Genomic DNA, 19836 nt, shown 5'->3' with positions numbered 1-19836 from the left:
CCCCACACAGTCCTGCCCCTCCCCCAAGCAAGAAATCTAAGTCTGCTCCAGCAAAACTGCAGAAGAAGGAGGGCAGAATTTGGAGGTCAGGCCACAGAAGAGCCAGCTGCCACGGCCCCCAACCTGGCAAGCAGCAGACAGCATTCACGTTTATACTGAGAAGAACACTCAACTCTCCCCAGACACCCAAAAGCCTCTATCACAAACCGCAAACACCAATGCAACGAACCAGGTGTGATGCAGAGGAAATGGACAGGGGAGCTTCACGGATGTGATTTCAAAAAAAAAACAAACCACAGAGGGCTATGAAAAGTCTTAGAAATTAAAGCTACACTTAGTATTTTAAACTTAATAGATGGGTGGGAAGATAAAAGGAAATTTCTCAGAATGTAGACAAAAAGTGGACAGTGGGAACACAAAGACAACAATACAGAAAAATCAGTAGACTCAGCTTAGCAGGTCGCGTGTCCAGTTAGTAAGGGCTCTGGAAGGAGAGGATGTGCATGGGGGTGGAGGTGTCAGAGAGTCCAGGGAAATGCCCCAGACTGAAGGATGCAAGGTCCCCGGCAGTGCCCGGCACAGAGCAGCCCAAATAGTTCTGATAGAACCATAAACGCAAATCTACAGGTTTTATTAATCCCAGCACACCCCACCAGGGCCCCCGTCAAATCTATTTACTCTTCTGTGAGAAAGCCCATGGGGCTTGTTTCTCTGCTCCTAGCCCTGATGCCCTGGCAGTGACAGACACCCGGGACATGGCAGGGAGGGGACAAGGGTGGGGGAGGGCCTGTGGGGCTGGCCAGGACTAGGGCAGAGGGGGCTCGCTCGTCAGCCATGCTGCATGTTAGAAGGGGCTCCACTGACCCCACCCACACTCTGCACGTCTGCTCTGTAAACCAGAGGAAAATTCATATTCTCCCTTAATTGACAGCACGAATGAACCTCTACAAAACAAATAAGCACGTGATTTAAGAGTGCTCTTCCTCTAATTCTTCGCTATGATGCTAGGAAATGCTCTGCAAGCCAGCTCTATGTTCAGAGCCGTTGTAAATGGAAAACTTCAGGGAAAGCAGGCTCGCGGCGGGGCAGTGGAGGAAGGGTGCCAGGGGGCCTAGGCCCACTCTCCCCACTGCTGGGCCTGGGCAGCCACCTCGTGTCGTGGGCCCATGGGCCCAGCAGGCCCCTTGCCCAGGCCTTCTCATACCTGCTTCTGAGTTAGGAAAACATTGACATGCCTAGGGCTGGGCCTCAAAGTGGCCAATAAGGATGTAGAAGACATCCGTGCAGGCCAAAGAGAACTAATGTAAACAATGGTCTGAAATAAGTACTGATAACAGAAACACTGCTTCTGATGTAAACCCAGCGAAGTGGGGGAAAAAAAAAACAACAACTGCGTGTGTGTCTAAAATAGAAAGGAGACTGGCCTTATTTCATCACAAAGGCACAGAGAGGGCAGGAGGACTTCAAGGTGGGCACACCACAGCATCTTAGCACCGCCACTACCGCAAGCCCAACCCCACGTCCTCAGCTAGAAGCCTGCAGTCTGCCATGAGCCTCCAGGGGTCTGGGAAGGATGCGTCTACACAGCCTCCACTCTCCAGCAGTGGAGACAGCTGCACAGCCCCACGTGGTGGGGAGGGGTCCTGAGCGACCTTTTCCTCCTTCCTTAGGCTTCTCTGAACTTTGCAACGCTAAGGCAGATGAAAAGTGAAAAAGACAGGCAACATGGACATTCAGATTAACTGGGAAGTACCTGAGGAAGCAGGTCTGGGACAATGACCTTCATGCAGAGGGCAGAGCTTGAGCCCAGCTCCACCTGTGCCCCCACACTGGAACACGCACTCACCCACAGCCCGCGCAGCCCCTTGCACGCACCTGGGAGTTCTGGATCCGGATGGTGCCAGGCGACAATGCCTGTGTCACCACTTGGCCTTGGGGAGTGACAACTGTGACAGGCTGATAGACTGCGCCCCCTGGAAAGGACAAGAGCAGTTAAATCGCCCCAAGCCTCAGCAGTGCGCACCGTGCTCAGCGTACCCATGGAAGAATGAAGTCGTAGCTTACGGGCTTTGAAAATCATTTCAGACGGTCACCAGCACCTTGCTAGTTGACCTGTCACTCCCAGGGTGGGGCGGAGCGCAGCCAGGGCTCCTCGTGACACAGTGTGGGGGGCGGCTGGGGGAGGTGGGGAGTCCGTGAGCCCCTTCCTTGGCGCGTCTCTATTTCCTGGCACGTCTTAAAGGACTCAGGCAAAGGTCTGAGATCACAGTTCTTTTTACTCTAGTTGTTTCTTTCATCCAATGTGCTTTCATCTTCCTGGGGAGGTTTCCTTTTGTGCAATTATGTGGGGGGTTCAGCATCAATTTCACTCCCTCCTTCAGCGTGCTTGCCCTTTTCATGATGGTTCTGATGTGCAATGTCTACTAAAAACCATCACAGGAAGGAGGACAGAGTCTACAGTTCCTTGGTGCATCAAGAACAGGTAATCCCAACATTAAGACTGCATTTTCACTCCTTGTCATCAATTAACAATACGACTTACAGAATTCCAGCTGAGATATTCCAAATCCTAAAAGATGATGCCATGAAAGTGTTGCACTCAATATGCCAGCAAATTTGGAAAACTCAACTTAAGATTTTCCAGGTGCTGCTAGGAGGACAATTAAAAACTGTGCTATTTAAAACTTTCAGGTGGTTTTGCTATATATTTTCAACTTCTACATAAAACCTTTCCTTCCCATATTTTTTGACAGGGAAACAGAGTTTGCATAATATATTTGTTACTGAGAATTAACAAGAACCAGACATTCAAAGAGATCTAGATGCTGGTGGTCCTGTACTGGGAATTGGCATTAATTAGAAACCTTGGTTATGTGCTGCTTCATTCTAATATGAAGGACTTGTTTCTGCAAAAGCTGAAGGAAAGTGTCTCTTTCTCTATCACCGTACCTGCCACTGTTGCCATGGTGACATTCCCCTGCTGCAAAGCGGATGCTGGCACCACGATTCCTTGGGGGCTAAGAGTGCCTGTGATGGCACTTTGAATCTGCTGCAAGTCAGAAACACACAGCGAAGAGGTTATCAGAAATCAGAAAACCCATGGTTAACACTTCACAGCAAGTGGCATAAAGGCATCATTAATAGAGGAAAGATGCTTGAGCAAAGAGCATCATCAGATGACAAGTCTTCACAAGGTAAGTGCTACATCCGTATCTGGAAACCAACAGATGCAAACCTGACTGTTAAATATGATGATCAATACTGAGACAGGACTTTCAATTTAGCTTCCAAAGATTATCTTTCACCTCATCAGCATACTACACACATCCTATGGCCCTGGAGATATAATTAGGAAGACAAAAATTACCTGATCTCATGACACACCTTTTCCATTCAACTTAGCTCAGAGTTTTCCAAGAACCAAAGCCTTCTGGACAAGATAAACTATTCAGAAGACGATGCCACAGGCTGGGGCTGTGGCGGGGGGTGGAGGGTGGGGGCGCACCCTGGGGCAGCAGAGTCTGTGCCTGCCCTTCCCACTGCGCAGAGCACATCAGAGCCCCCGGGGTTCAGGTGTGTGGGGCGCTGGGTCTGCACCTGGCCCACTGCAAGAGCCATGCAAATGTCTCTAACACCACACTGGAGGATCTACTCCTCTGAGGTCAGATCCAAATGGGCTAATTTATCCGTTTTCTGTGATGGCTTCCCTGGGAGTTGACAGAGGACAGGCTCTCTGCACCTGGCTTCCAGCGCTGGCTTGGCACAGAGCAGGCACCCAGACGTTTGCGGGGCTGAGCAGCCTCTGTGGGTGTCCTTCAGAGGCAATTCCTCTGTGCGCCATCGCATCGGCTTGAACATAAAAGCTCTGGTCAGTCCACATCAAGTTTTGCTACATAAATATAAAGCCATCTAAGTCAGTCATCTAAGCTCCCACATCAGGAACATAGAAAAAGAGGAGCCAAATGAGACCAAAGCAAGCAGAAGGAAGGAAACAATAAAGATGAAAACAGAAACAATGAAATTGAAAATAGAAAAACAGACAAAGCAGAGATAAGAGCTGGTTCTTTGCAAAGATCAATACACTGACAAATCCCTAGTAAGACTGACAGAAAAAAAAAAGAGAGAGAGAGAGAAAACAAATTACCAATATTGGGAATGAAACAGGGCCTAAAAAGACCCTAAAGACATCAAAAGATGAAAAAGGAATACTACTGTAAACAACTCAACACACATAAATTTGACATCTGCAAAGTGCAGCATGAAACAGATAATCTGAATAGCCCTATAACTAATGAAACTGAATTAGTAATTTTAAAGCTCCGCAAAAAGAAATCTCCAGGTCTAGGTAGTGTCACTGGAGAATTCTGTCAAGCATTTAAAGAAGAATTAACACCAGTTCTATATCTCTTCCAGAAAACAGAAGAGGAGGAAATACTCTCCAATTCATTTGATACCAAAGTTAGCCAAAGACTGTACCAAAAAAGATAACTAAAACTAAGATCATGGCTTCCTGTCCCATCACTTAATGACAAATAGAAGGGGGAAAAATGGAAGCAGTGACAGACTTTTCCTGGGCTCCAAAATCACTGCAGATGGTGACCGCAGCCACAAAATTAAAAGACACTTGCTCTGTCTAGTCAAAGCTACGGTTTTTCCAGTAGTTATGTATGGATGTGAGAGTTGGACCATAAAGAAACCTGAGCACTGAAGAATTGGTGCTTTTGAACTGTGGTGTTAGAGAGGACTCTTGAGAGTCCCTTGGATGGCAAGGAGATCAAACCAGCCAATCTTATAGGAAATCAACCCTGAATATTCACTGGAAGGTCTGACACTAAAGCTGAAGTTCCAACACTTTGGCCACCTGATGGGAAGAGTCAACTAACTAGAAAAGACCCTGATGTTGGGAAATACTGAGGGTAGGAGGAGAAGGGGGCAACAGAGGCTGGGGTGGCTGAATGGCATCATCGATTCAATGGACGAGTTTGAGCAAACCCCAGGAGATAGTGAAGAACAGGGAAGCCTCGAATACTGCAGTCCATAGGGTCGAAAAGAGTCAGACACGACTTAGCAATTGAACAACAATAATTATAAAGTTTATAAGGAAAGGCAAAGGAACTAGAATACCAAAAATAATTTTGAGAAAGAATAAACTAGGAGAAATCGACCTACCCAGTTTTGAGACACATATAGCAGCAGGAATCAAGACTAGACAGTCTAGATACATGTAACAGAGAACACAGAAATGGGCCCTACTAATATACCCTACTAATTTTTGACAATAGTGCACAGGTAATTCCATGGAGTAAGTATAGCCTTTTCAACAAATGGCGCTGGAGTGAATGGACAAACATCGGCATAAAAACAAACCTCAAAATGGGTCACAGGTTTAAATGTAAAATATAAAATTTTTAGTAAAAAAATGTAAGAGAAAAAAAATCTTTGGAATCTAGGGTTAGACAAAGAGTTTTTAGACTGGGCACTGAAAGTGTGACTCATAAAAGGAGATTTGATAAATAGGACTTTATCAAAATTTAAAAGGCTTGCTCTGCAAAAGACCCTATTAAAAGGATGCAAGATAAGCTACAGACTTGGAGAAAATATTGGCAAACAATATATCTAATGAAGGACTTGGATCTAGAACGTTCAAAGGTCAACAATTTTTAAAAAATCCAGTTGGAAAATAGGCAAAAGACGTGAGTAGACATTCTACCAAAGAGGATACACAGATGGAAATCAGCATATGAAAAGATGGCTAATGCGAAAGACAACCACAATGAAATGTTAGCACACCCTTTCAGCGGCTAAATACAACAGTGCCTCAACGTGGATGAACTCGAGGACATTATGGTAAGTAAAATACACAGAAGGAAACACGCGGCATGACTGCCCCCACACAAGGCACCTAGATCAGTCAAGTTCCTGGAGACATAAAGCTGGATGGAGGGGCCAGGGGCTGCGGGTGGGGAGGGCGAGGAGTCAGCTTCATGGGGATGGGGCTTCAGGCTGGGCGGGGACGGCGAGGGGTCAGTTTCACGGGGATGGGGCTTCAGGCTGGGAGGGGAGGGCGAGGGGTCAGTTTCATGGGGACGGGGCTTCAGGCTGGGAGGGGAGGGCGAGGGGTCTGTTTCACGGGGACAGGGCTTCAAGCTGGGAAGATGGCATGTTCTGGAGATGATGGTGAGGATGGCTGCAGAACCCTGTGAGGCTGCTTAACGCCCGAGCTGTGCACTCTAAAATGGTCAAGGCGGTCAATTCTGTGTTGTGTGCTTTACCACAATTTAATACATTCATTTACAAAAAGAGAAACAAAGAAATGACTGGTGCTCCACCTTGGGCTCTGGGGTAGGATGCAGTCAGGCCCACTTGGTTCACGGCGTGGAGCCCAGGCAGGAGGTCTCTCCGGCCTGAGGGGCCATGTGTGTTCCCAGCACAGGCCATGTTCAGAGACCTGCGGGCTCCTCAGAGCAGGACAGCCGAGTACAGCCCCCGCCCACCCCGATCTTGACAGGGCTGGTGGCCTTGGATATGCTTCACCCCTGCCGACACTGCAGTGACCCAACAGGCGTGCAGCCCTGACGTAAATACCTGGGACTGGACGGGGGAGTATGGGCTGCCGGGTTCCCCACTCAGGAGAGTCTCGCTGTTCATCTTCGTTTTTAGACAAGCAATATAGCGACTGCAGAAATCTTTGCAGAGTTCATTAACCTTTTCCAGCTCAAGAAGATGAATACGCAGAACCTGGATGGCTTTTACCATCTAGAGGCAAGAAAATCGAAACTTTCAGACAAGAACCAGGGAGCACGAGGGTAAGCGGCCATCATCACCACACAAGTCTCCTGTACAGACACGGCCGCCTGGGCTGCCAGGACCAGGGGGAGGAAGACATCAGAGCTGCCCCGCGGCTTGGTGTCGGGCTCAGCGTAGTGGGGGAGACGGCAGGCGCAGGCTGGGAGCTGCCGGGCTCAAACTCGGTCCCCTTGGTGACTCACCCTCAGTCTGCTCCTGTTCCTTCATCTGTAAACGAGGATGAACCTGTGCCCACCTCCCAGGCGCTTCTTAATTTTGAAGAAGTTCAACTTACCAACTCTGCTTGCAATGGATTCTGCTTTTGGTGTCAAGTCTAAGAACTCTCTGCCTGGCCCTAGATTAGCCCCAGATCCTAAAGATTCTCTCTTACAGTTTTCCTAAAAAATTCTTCAGTTTTATACAAAGGCACTAAATTTGGGAGTAATTTACCTCCCAGTAGTACATAACATGGACACTAGTGATGAACCAGTACCACAAACACCACTTCCTGTGAACCGACAACCTAAAACTCAGCTACATCCCCGTGACCTTGGTAGCAGCCGTTCAGGCATCTCCGAGGAATGAGCCAGCCAGCCAGCTGATGCCAAGAATGACCATGCGCCAGCCCCACTGGCCCTGTGTGGGGCATCTGGCAGGAGGGCCCCGGTCCCTGCCAGCCTGGCCCACACTGGCACTCCTGCTCCCTCCTCACTGATGGCAGCACATGGAGGGCCAGAGGCAGGGAGCGCACATGGCCTTTATCCCCAGAGGGCGGGTGCTGTTGGTTCCAAGATGAGGACTCAGACTCAAAGTCAGATACCTCATCTAGAAAATCTATCTAGCTGTAAGGGTGAATACATACTGAGAAGTTAAAAACAACACCTAAGACCAGGGCAGTTTATCCAGCGAAGTTTTCCAAAAGCCCTTCCCTGCTGATGAGGGCCCTCGGGCTGTGGTCTGAGAGCTGGCCGACTCCAGGGAGGATCTAGTGGAGGAACGCGTCCCAGACACAGGCTGCCAGAGCTGCCAGCGCTGGAGGGCACCGCTCCCCTGGGGCACCGCAGAGACGTCACCCCAAGGAACTCTCCGCGGCCTTCAGAAAGCACAGAGAACCCAGAGCTTGGGAGCACTGCACCTGGGAGGACGGCGCCCTCATGAGCCGGGCTGGCTCAGACAGAAAGGCCAAGGAGGCCGTGAGGGGCGCCAGAGGCTCTGTTAAGCCGGTCCCTGCTCTGTGCTCATGCCCCGGCCCACTGCGCCCCAGGTCTTCACACAGTCTGTCACCCACCACCAGTGCTGGCCTCCAGAGCAAAGCCAGGGTCCACGATGAGGGAAGAGCTGAGAGCTGAAGCTGGGCTCAGACACACTGCCTGGGAAGCAAGGCAGGGGGCATGACAATCCCAGAGGACCTTCCCAAACACTCGGGAGGGACTGAACTCCTGGCCCACTCAAGTCACAGGCTTAAGCCATCTGGCTGCATTACTACAGAAGGGGTCACCGGAGAATGCTCGAGACCTGGCTGATCTCAAGAAATAGAAAATTCCCCTCTTCAGCAAAACCAAAAACAATCCAAAGTTCTAATTAGAAATGTACATTTTATTGAACAGGTTAAATTTAGAAGAAATAAAAATGGAAACCACGAATTTCACTTACTAAATTGTCAGTTTCTGGATCTTCACAGAAGAAGGGCTTTCCCTCCTTCTCCTGCTTCCTCACGAAGTTCTCAATGTCCACATCGAAACTGGCAGAAGTCGTGCCTTCTGAGCCCTGTGTAGACTGTTCACATTTTTCAAACAACAAAGCTAATAATGGAAATAGTGGATGCCTGGGGGGGACAAATGTTAACATATGTGTTCTACATTTTCATGAAAACACTTTAGTATGTATATACGCACTGTTTTATATAAGAGCTCTGCTGAGATATAATTCACATGCCACACAATTCACCCACTTACAGTTTATAATTCAGTGGATTTTCATATATTCACAGAGCTGTGCAGCCACCACCATAGGCAATTTTATAATATGTTCACGCCCCAAGGAAACCCTGTAGCTGCTCATAGTCACTCTCCATTCTCCACAAAACCCCAGCCCCAGGTCAGCACTAATCTGCTGTCTTACAGATTTGCCAGTTCTAGACACTTTATACAAATGGAGTCATATATTATGTGACCTTCAGTGTCTGACTTCTTTCACTTAGCATGATGTTCTCAAGGCTTGTCAGTGTTGGAACATGTATCGGTCAGTACCTCGTTGTTTTTTCTGGCCACGTAATATTCCATTGTATGTTTAACACCAGTTAGCTAACTCCGGAGTTTACATTAGATCCATACTCCACTTTGAGTAGATTTTTTGTGTCAGATGTGAGCTTAGGGCAAGGGTCATCTCTCTGCTCATCGCTGTCCAGCTGCTCCAGCGCCATTTGTTGGAGAGTCTACCTCTCCTCCACTGAGAAAATCAAGTAGGCAAATTCTTCCAACTTCATTCTTCTTTCTCAAAATTGTTTCAGCAGGTCTAGTTCTTTGACTTCCATATAAAATTTACAATCAACTTGTCTATATGTATAGATACATCCTGCTAAGATTTTCATTGGAACTGCTGCAGAGCTAAAGATCAATTTTAGGACATCTTTACTATGTTGACTCTTCCAATCCATGACCACGGCATGCCCTTTTATTAAGGATTTCTCTGATTGCTTGCATGGGCGTTTTACAGTTTTCAGCATAAAGTTTCTATGTGTTTATCAGATTCACACCAAAAATTTTTCGGAGCTCTGGTAACGGTATTATCTTTTTGACTAGTTTCCAATTGTACACTATTGGTACAAAAATAGGACTGGTTTCTATGTGTTGCTGTTGCAACCTGTGACCTTATTAAACTCAATTGTTTCATTCTGGAAGTTCTTTGGTAAACTTTGGGATTTTCTATACATAGACAATCACGCCATTCTGTGCATAAAGCCAATTTAATTTCTGCCTTTCTAACTGGATATGTCTTTTCCTTGTCTTGCCTCACTGAACTGGCTAAACTTCTGTCACAGAGATGAACAGGAGGAGTCAGGGTGGACACCCCTGCCTTGTCCCCAGACTTGGGGAAAACATTCCATCGTCCACCATTATGTATGATGTGAGCTATAGGTTTTTTTGTAGTTTCCCTACATCAGGTTAAGAAGGCTCCCCTCTATGAGTGCTGCACTGATGGGTTTTAGTTATAACTGGCTGTTGACGTCCGTCAAATGCTTCTTGGCATCACTTGATACGATCATGTCATATGGCTCACTGGTTGATCTCTGAATGATGAACCAGTCTCGCTTCCTGGGATAAACTCCACCTGGTCACTAATATTCTTCTCTTTCCATGCTGCTCGATTTTGTTAATATTTTACTAATGATTTTTATGCCAAAGTTCATGAAGCATACTGACTGGTCTTCACTTTTCTTTTTCTGTATTGTCTGTGTCTGGCTTTGGTAGCAGAGTTGATTCTCCATTCATAAGGTGAGCTCAGAAGCACCCTGTCTTCTGTTTACTGGGAGAAACTGGGTAGACTTGCTGTTTTTCCTTCTTTGTGGCAGAAATCTCTAGCACAACCAGCTGGGCTTATAGACTGCTTTTTGTAAGGTTGACTAAAATGTAGACTTATATTCCAAAACTTTTTTTTTTAAAAGATATTAGCAATAATATGGTAACCTGAGAAAACTTTCACCCCAGCATTATCACATTCCAGCCCACTACTCTGCCCAGCCAACAGCTCACTTTCGGTTTAACCAGGCCTCCATCCTCATCACTCCTCTGAACGAACACCCACACACTTCACATCTCACCGCTACCTATAAATGGCCTGCTTGTCTGCATCCATCGGCGTCTGGGACCCCACTGGGGGAGGGCTCACTCCTTCCACATCTGGTTCAGAGCAGTTGGGGTCTTGCTCCGTTTTTAACTCTGTGACTACCTGCATCTGTGAGAGGAGGAAGAGTGTTTTTGTTACTAAAACAAAGGAAGTTGCAAGTATTCTCTCCTCAAAGCAGTGGGATGGCAAGCTGCCAGATGGTTATATAACAGCAGCAGTACCCAAGGAATACCACCAGCAAAGCCCCTTCGGATGCACTAATAATATGCTTTTAAATGGCTAAAAAAAAATAAAAGGGCAGATTTCCAAACCATTTAAAAATTGAGAGGACTGATGTGTGAAACACTTATTATTTTCAAAACCTCTGAAGGGAACTGGTGCACATGAGATCTGACCCGTCCGCCTCTGCTTGCTGTAAGATCTTCACGGTGGGTAATGCTGTGGTTGGAGAAGGACAAACAGTCCACGCTCTCTTATCTTGTCACAAAAACAACTCAAGCCCAAGACACTCCATATGTGTGATAGGGCTGGAATTCTCCCTTACCAGTCCTTAAACTCAGGAATACACAAGGTAAAAAACTTTCAGGAAAGTCACTACATCTAAAAAGCAAAGACCAGCTGTGTTTAAAGAAATAGTTTTAAACTGAAGAGGAAGTCTTCAAGCTATTATCATTGAAATTGCTTTGGCTGGCTGTGCTATTTGGAACTTAGGGGAAGAATATTTAAATCCCTAAACATAAAAGAAATCAATTTACAAATAAAACAAAACCACTCCATTAACTTCTCTTATCCCTGAGCAGATCAGTGCCCTGGCTTCTTCAGGGCTGGGGTGTCTGGGATGTACCTGCCCCGCCCCTAGCTGCTACCCCTTGCCCCTCAAGGAGGTAGACTCTTGGGGGAGCCTGGGTGGGGGGCTCATCCTCAGTCGATAGAAGAACCTGTGTCCTCCCAGGAGGGCAGCCTGGTGCTCGGGACCGCAGCCCTGCAGCCTGGCTCGGGCTTTGTTCTTGTCTCTCCGACAGAACAGAGCCAGCAGGTCACTCCATGATGCCTCTGGATCAAACAGCATACTTGGGAATAGCTTCTCTCTTAAAAAAAATAAACCAAAACCAAAAGCAACTGACTAAAAAAGCCCAATAAAACACAGTATTTCTGGAGAGAAGTCTGACAGGATTATTTTTAAAAAAGCTTAAGATTTATTTCAGGATTTTAAAAAATGATTGTGAAAAAAGAGCAATCTAACTGTTCGCCCTCAGAGGGCTGTCTAAGTAGACGTGGTCGGTCTATATTGTAGAAAATCAAATGCTCACTGGAAGGAACACTCACAACGGTTTTCCACATCCTGGGAGGAGCGGAGCTATGACAAGCACAGGCCCAGCCCTCCCTGGACTCACTGCCTCAGGGCGGGGGTCAGCTGCAGGGCAGCGGAGGTGAGAACACGTGAGGGTCCAGGGTCCCCAGGGCACAGAGCCCCAAGAAGCCGCCACAGGGACGCCACTAGATGTGCCTCTGAGAAGCAAGATCACTTGCAAACAGCAGAGGACTTCTGATGAAGAGAGCAGCCTGAAACAGAATTCCCTATCTCTGAGAAGTAAAAACACTTAATTTGAAAAGTCAACAAAAAACAAAATTGCTGCAATGGGAAATATCCCAGAAATGGCACAAAACTGTCCATCAAGGAAAGACCTAACTTGGAAAGGGAGGGGCACAGCCTCCAAATCTCACCACATGGGGAGTGACAGGTGGGTGAGGTGCCCCAGGCTTGGGCGCTCCCTAAACCCTCAAGCAGGGAGCCGGGTATCGTGACCGCCTCCTGCAGGGATAGGAAAAGTACAGACAGAACCCACGTGTCATCAGACGAGTCCCCTCCACCGCCCACATCCGGGGACAGAAACCAAGCAGATGGTCCAGCTCCACTCGGACCAGCAAGCGGGCAACACGGGAGTCTGCAATCATCACCACAACCAGCTTTTCTGTAAAACCGACATTTACTAACATTAAAAAGGTAAATTCCCAAGAAACTCTGATTTAGGGGGCTCAAAATTACTGAATCTTGGTGTTATTTAGGAAACAACTTGAACAATTCTACAGCTAATCCTTCGGGGCACCAAGATGAATAAATGCATCGAGCGTTTAACATTGAACCTGCCCGCAGGGAGGCGTGTGTGAACACACAGGCACTGCTGGTGCTCCACCAGGGAGGCGTGTGTGAACACACAGGCAGTGCTGATGCCCCAGCGCCGCTCGGTGGGCTGCTTAGGGTGCGGGGCAGGGTGCAGCACTCACTTGTTGCCCATCTGGATAGCTGTCTATGCTCAGTGTCTGTGTCGCCATCATGGTGAATGAATTCCTTATAAAACATCAGATCGTCTTGAGTCAAACGCAAATGGTGTCTGGGAAAACAAAAGCAGAGAAGCATCAGTCAGTAAGTCAGAGCGTTGCTGTCCCCTTACTCCACAGCGCCCATATACCTTTTAAAATACATTATTTCCACACGGAAAGTAAAAACCACCCTTCACTACGGTCCAAGACAAACACTACGCAGCGCTCCGCCCCTGCCTGGTAATCACACGTTAGTACCTGCCCGGCCAGATGCGTCAGCTCGTTTGCAGGCATTTGGGTCTCTTCCTCACTCACTGAGCAACACCTAGTAAAGTCTACATGTGCAGGACACTGTCCTGGGCCCTGGGGCTTTCCCAGGACCACAAACAGGAGGGACACCAGGCAGCACACGGGAGACTTGGGCAGGGTAACACGACAGAGGGCGAGCGTGCAGCTGGTGGGTCCCCGGGCCGTGTGACACAGCCTGCCAGGAGGCCAGTCTTAGGCAGGAAGGACACAGAAGGGCTTGGAGAGGCTGCGCCAGGCCTCGGCTCACATCTGCATGCAGTGCAGAGGTGGACACTGTCATCCACCTGTCAGTGTGCACTCAGGTAAACGAGATGAGGGACCCAGGTGGGGACGGGGGCAGGGGCAGCTGCCCATGCCACCCACAGGCAGTAGGACAGTGGTGCTGTGTGCAGAGGGACAGCGGGGCGGAGGGGGTGGGGCACCGTGGGGCACAGAGCAGGTCACACCGGCTCACGGTCCAGGTGAACATGGTGGTCTTCTTGGGGGGCAGGAAGTCCTGGGAAGGTGAGCAGGAGGGCAGAGGCTTCAGCTCAGGACAGGCCTTCTGATGGTGTGCAGGGCAGACTGAATGACTGTGGTGCCAAGGAGGGCAGGGGCGTGTGGGCAACAGCCTCGGGAGCACAGGGTGTGCAGAGGGTCTGGCTGGGCTTGGGAAGGGTCGGGAGAGTTGACGGTTCTCACCTGAGCAACCGGCCGAGCAGAGCCGCATGTCCTGAGGTGGAGCCGACTGTGGGGAGCAGGTTCTATGACCTGGGGGGAGAGAGCAAGAGACAGGACATTGCAAGCTTGAGACGCTTCTCAACATCCACAGGGGAACCTGAACAAGTAAGGCTGGGCCACAGGGACAAGCCCGGTAGCCATCATGGCATGGCCAGCACATGCAGAGGTCGGACGTGTCCTCCAGGAGGGCCCAGGTCCTACCCTGGGCCTGCACACGGGGCCTTATTTAGACACAGGGTCCTCACAGATGTCATCATGTTAGGGGTCTCGAGAGGGGTGTCCTGAAAAGGGGGCGGGGAGTGGAGAGGCTCTAAGGGGCAGCCAGGTGAACCCCTGTGAACTGGAGGCAGAGACTGGAGTGGCACTGTGACAAGCCAAGGACTCCTGGAGCCAGCCGGTCCTGAGGGGACCGAGCCGGGAGGGGCCTGAGCCGCTCACTGACTGGTGTCCCCCTGACACAGCTTCTGGGCAGGTCTGCCACGCTCCCTACAGCAGACCCGGACGAACACAGCAGAGGCCCTAGAGAGTTCCAGGCAGACGACCAAGGCCACAGCCACGTCGGTCTCGGCAGGAAGCCAATTCTCCAAGGTCTCTTTCGAGGACCCACCAGCGGGGTGGAACACACTGCAGCCAAGCCCACTGCTGCCTGATCCAGGTCGTGGGGGTCACGCTTCCACTCTTTCAACTTCAGGGGCTTTCAGAATGCCCGCAGTGAATACCGGGGACAAGTCAAAATTTTATCAACAAAATATATAGATGTATAGTCCTTCTCACTACCAAATCTGGTTAAACCTTCAATATGGGACCTAACTGGGTACAACTGTTCTAAAAGAGAATTTTGAAATTTGTGTCAAAAGTTTTGAAAATACGTGCACTGTCTACAATGGAAGAAACTGGAAGAAGTGGGGGGGGGGGGTGCGAAGCAACTCCATGTGACCAACATTTCATTGAGTAAAGATGGGGGAAAGACACAAATGTATAGAACAGTCTTTTGGACTCTGTGGGAGAAGGCGAGGGTGGGATGATCTGAGAGAATAGCATTGAAACATGTATATTACCATATGTGAAACAGATCGCCAGTCCAGGTTCGATGCATGAGCCAGGGTGCTAAGGGTTAGTGCACTGGGATGTCCCAGAGGGATGGGATGCGGGTTCAGGATGGAGAACACATGTACACCCATGGCTGATTCATGTCAATGTATGGCAAAAACCACCATAATATTGTAAAGTAATTAGCCTCCAATTAAAAAAAAAAAAAAAGGGGTAAAGAGTGCCAAGGGGACCGACACTGCCACAGGACACCCAGAAAGCCAGGAAGACCAGCCAGCAGATGGCGCTGTCCGCGCGAAAGGGCAGTCCAGGTCCAGGCCAGCCCGTGGCGGCACTGAGGCAGCAGCAGCAGAAGGATCCTCCACCTCGGCAGTAACACTGACGGGCACCTGCGGGCGGGCAGCGGAATTCACGGGGTTCACCCCAGCAGAGCTGCTTGGGCATGGGAGGAAGGGTCTGCTCTGGTCAAGGCCTCTGCCAAGCTGCTCAGCTACAGGCCCTCCCAGATCACAGATAGGCCCTCCCCTATTGCACAGAAAAGTAAGTTTCTATTATGTTCAAACTCAAACAACAGTGTCTTCACTTCTTTTTGGAAAATATCATACTCCATTTATAGTTACTTAAAAATATTGGCTATATTCCCTGTGCTGTGCAAGATATCCTTGAATCTTACTTTATTTTAAAAAAATATTCATCTATTGCTTATTTGGCTGTGCCAGGCCTCAGTTGCAGGATTCGGGATCTTTAGTAGTGGCACGCAAACTCTTAGTTGCAGCATGTGGGATCTTGTTCCCAGGCCAGGGATCAAACTTGGGCTCCCTGCAATGGGAAAGCAGAGTCTTAACGAAGACAGGGAAGTCCCTATCTTGCCCATTTTACACCTAGCAGTTTGTGTCTCTTAATCCCCTACCTCTGTTTGCCTTTCCCCTCTCCTTGCTGGTAACTACTAGTTTGATCTCTGTATCTGTGAATCTGCTTCTCTTTTGTTATATTCACTAGTTTATTTCTTAAATTCCACATATAAGGGAACCATGCAGAATTTGCCTCTTATTTCAGTAAGCATAATATCCCCCATGTCCACCCATATTGTCTCAAAAGGCAAGTTTTCAATTCTTATGGCTGAGTAATATTCCATTGTATACATGTACCACTTCTTTACCTACTCATCTGCTTACGGACGCTTAGCCTGCTTCCACATCTTTGCTACTGGAAATAGTGCTGCTATGAACATCTGAATCAGTGTTTTCGTTTTCTTCAGATACATGCCCAGGAGTGGGATTGCTGGATCACACGGTAGCTCTATTTTCTGTTTTCTAAGGAACCTCCATACTGTTCTCCACTGTGGCTGCACCAATCTATATTCCTACCAATACTTCCCACAGGTCCCCTTTCTTCCGAGGGTCCTCACTACTTACTGTCATGTGAGGCTCCAACTCATTTGAAAAGACCCTGATGCTGGGAAAGATTGAGGGCAGGAGGAGAAGGGGATGACAGAGGATGAGATGGTTGGATGGCATCACTGACTCAATGGACATGAGTCTGAGTGAACTCCGGGAGTTGGGAGTTGGTGATGGACAGGGAGGCCTGGCGTGCTGCGATTCATGGGGTTGCAAAGAGTCAGACACGACTGAGCGACTGAACTGAACTGAACTGAGGCTCCAACATACAAGTTGGAGAACCACCAGCCCAACAGACATACAACACCCTGGTGTTCAAGGGCAATATGACATGGGCTTTGTTTATTTTATTCTACAAGTTCCATCCAGTTAAAAAAGGACACATTAATGAAAACTGTCACTTTGATACCCTTTCAAGAGTCCAGCCAGACTAATACAACTGAAGAAAATGCAACTTTCCAAACTTCACGTACAGAAATCTTAAAACTAATTTAAAAAATACAAAATTTAAAACAATGCATCCTTTTTCAGCTGGCAATTATTAAATCTAAAAGAGTGGTGCGTTACTTTGCTAGCAAAGATGAAGTGAAACCTGCTGCTCTGAAGGAGTCCCAGGTCCCACTAGCAGCAATTTGTCAGAAAGCAATTTGACCATATGTATTTAAAGGGCACACTCAATCACTAATTCATGACCGACTCTTTGTGACCCAATGGACTGTAGCCCACTAGGCTCTTCTGCCCATGAAATTTCTCAGTAAGAATACTGGATGGGCTGGATGGGTTGCCATTTCCTTCTCCAGGGGATCTTCCTGAACCAGGGACTGAATCCATGTCTCCTGTATTGGCAGGCAGATTCTTTACCACTGAGCCACCAGAGAAGCCCCGACCACATGTATGCATACTAAATCACTTTAGTCATGTCCAACTCTTTGCAACACTATAGACTGTACCCCGCTATGGTCACCTATCAAAAAAAAGTTACAATCTTCTCAATGTCAGCTAAGAAGACAGCATTAGTGTTGTGACCTTGAAGGCTGACAAAAATATGAACTGTGAGCCAAATCTGACAGGCATTTTAACATTTCTGAGCATTCTAGTCCAGGACAACTGACAAATTAGGGAAGAACCAGAGGTAGACAGACTGGCCGAGTCCCACCAGGTGGACAAGACCTTCCTGCTCAGAGCAGATGGGAAGGTCTGAGCTGGCTCAGTCCACAGGGACCAGAAGAAGAGGTGCGGCATGTGGGTCAAAGGAGGCCCCGGCTTGGCAGCACCCCAGCTCCCCACATCCCAGCCCACATGATACCCCCCAGATGACAACCTCGACACGCCTGAGATGACTCCCCTATGGCCTCAGTGGTGTCTCTAAGCCCTCAGGGAGATTTAGATTTTGATATTATTGTGTTTAGCTTCACAGAATAATCTGTGTATTTGGCACTTAAGTTGTTGGCAGTATTTAAGAAAACTTGGCAACTTTATCTTAGACATCAGCTTTGGTTCCAATTTAAAAGGTGCAACTGAGTTCCTGAGTTTACACATTTCTTTTTTAGGGAAAAGGTATGAGAAATTTACTAAGATTGCAAACATTTCTTCCCTTATGCAAGTTTACTGACTGCCAGGGACGACTCTAGGTCCCAAGGGTACAGCAGTAAGCAAAATCAAGTTCCGCATCCCATGGAAGCCACTTCCTGGCAGAAGGCTTGGCAAGTGTGGTAACTTGAGACTTGCCACATGTGTGATTTTGAGTGACTACATCTACTTGAGAAAGTTTGATTTAGTCAAATAATTAAGATGCTTAAAATGAAAAAGGTCTCTACTAAAAACTAGGTTTTCAAGCTGCATAAGGAGATTAAAGTTGTATATGGGTGCACAGTACCTGTGAAAATGGCACATGCAGTCTGATCACCTTGAACTGACCAAAGGCTGTCTTATAGGTGAAAGATCAAAACTGACTCAACTGACAAGAGAATAATAAAAATTGTACATAAAAGCATAGAGAAAAAAACAGGCCTGTAGCCTCAGTAAACACTGATTTTATTTTTTTATTTTTAAAAACAATTTTCTTTGTTTGTTGGCTGTGATGTGCAGGCTGTGCAGGCTTTTCCCTAGTTGGAGCGAGTGGGGGCTCTCTCCAGCTGCGGTGTGCAGGCTTCGTGTTGCGGTGGCTCCTCCTGTTGTGGAGCACGGGCTCTGCGGCACTTGGGCTTCGGCAGCTGCCATCCTAGAGCACAGGCCCAGCAGCTGCGGCACACGGCTTAGCTGCTCCAAGGTATGTGGGTATCTTCCTGGATCAGGCACTGAATCTGTGTCTCCTGCACTGGCAGGTGGATTCTTTACCACTGAACCCCCGGGGAAGTCCATAAATGTTGATTTTTAAATACTGTCAAATAAACTCTTCTACGCTCTAAACTTCATTTTAAAGGGCATTAAAAACTCATGGAAATGTATCCCATTATTCATTGCAGCACTGTTTACAATAGCTAGAACATGGAAGCAACCTAGATATCCATTGACAGAGGAATGGATAAAGAAGTTGTGGTACATATACACAATGGAATATTACTCAGCCATAAAAAGGAACACAAATGTCAGTTCTAATGAGGTGGATGAACCTAGAGCCTATTATACAGAGTGAAGTAAGTCAGAAAGAGAAAGAGAAATACTGTATTCTAACACAGGCATACGGAATCTAGAAAAATGGTACTGAAGAATTTATTTACAGGGCAGCAGTGGAGAAACAGACATAGAGAATAGACTTATGGACATGGGGAGAGGGGAGGAGAGGGTGAGATGTATGGAAAGCGGAACATGGAAACTTACATTACCATATGCAAAATAGATAGCCAATGGGAATTTGCTGTATGGCTCAGGAAATTCAAACAGGGGCTCTGTATCAATCTAGAGGGGAGGGAGATGGGAGGGAGGTTAAAGAGGAAGGGATCATATGTATACCTATGGTTCATTCATGTTGAGGTTTGACAGGAAACAACAAAATTCTGTAAAAGCAATTACCCTTCAATTTAAAAAAAAAAAAAAAAAAAAACTCATGGCAAAAAAGCCAGATGGAAATGATGTGTTTTATCCACATTAATAAAAAATGGAAACAGAACCTACACACCAGCCACAGGACAGTGGGAGAATCCACAGTGGTCCCAACCATCAATCATGGACACGAAGGTTAATCATGGCAATAGGCTCATGGTGCTGTCAGGAGGAAAGGCAGGGCACCGAGTCTACTGGGCACATGGCTGGGCCTGATGCAGCCCACAAACACCTACTGAAAGTCTTCTCTGAGCCAAGCTCTGTTCTCAATGCTGGGGATGGGGCAGCAAACCAGACACAGTCCCTGCTGTCAAGAGACAACTTCACAACCATGTTGAAAAAGTGACCAGGATTAATTTGCGAA

The 19836-nt window shown here is 47.8% G+C and overlaps 1 protein-coding gene across 3 annotated transcripts in view; it reads right to left on the bottom strand.

Moving 5' to 3' along the window:
• Nucleotides 1–19836, bottom strand: part of PKNOX1 (PBX/knotted 1 homeobox 1) — a 46848-nt gene that overhangs the window by 11996 nt on the left and 15016 nt on the right. Inside the window, exons 2-8 of one of the 3 annotated variants that reach the window (XM_025292338.2) lie at nt 13945–14013; nt 12919–13025; nt 10613–10740; nt 8440–8611; nt 6586–6756; nt 2950–3049; nt 1876–1973 (exon numbers count right to left, since the gene is read on the bottom strand). In XM_025292338.2, the coding sequence (XP_025148123.1) occupies nt 1876–1973; nt 2950–3049; nt 6586–6756; nt 8440–8611; nt 10613–10740; nt 12919–12969 (720 nt within the window). In that variant the 5' untranslated portion in view covers nt 12970–13025; nt 13945–14013. The remainder of the gene's footprint in view (nt 1–1875; nt 1974–2949; nt 3050–6585; nt 6757–8439; nt 8612–10612; nt 10741–12918; nt 13026–13944; nt 14014–19836) is intronic. The other 2 variants (XM_025292342.2, XM_044947456.1) reach the window with 2 other exon arrangements.

The sequence above is a fragment of the Bubalus bubalis genome, chromosome 1 (assembly GCF_019923935.1).
Source record: "Bubalus bubalis isolate 160015118507 breed Murrah chromosome 1, NDDB_SH_1, whole genome shotgun sequence".
Classification (NCBI taxonomy): Eukaryota; Metazoa; Chordata; class Mammalia; order Artiodactyla; family Bovidae; genus Bubalus; species Bubalus bubalis.
Note: the sequence above shows the minus strand (reverse complement) of the source record. Positions and strands in the feature narration are given on the sequence as shown.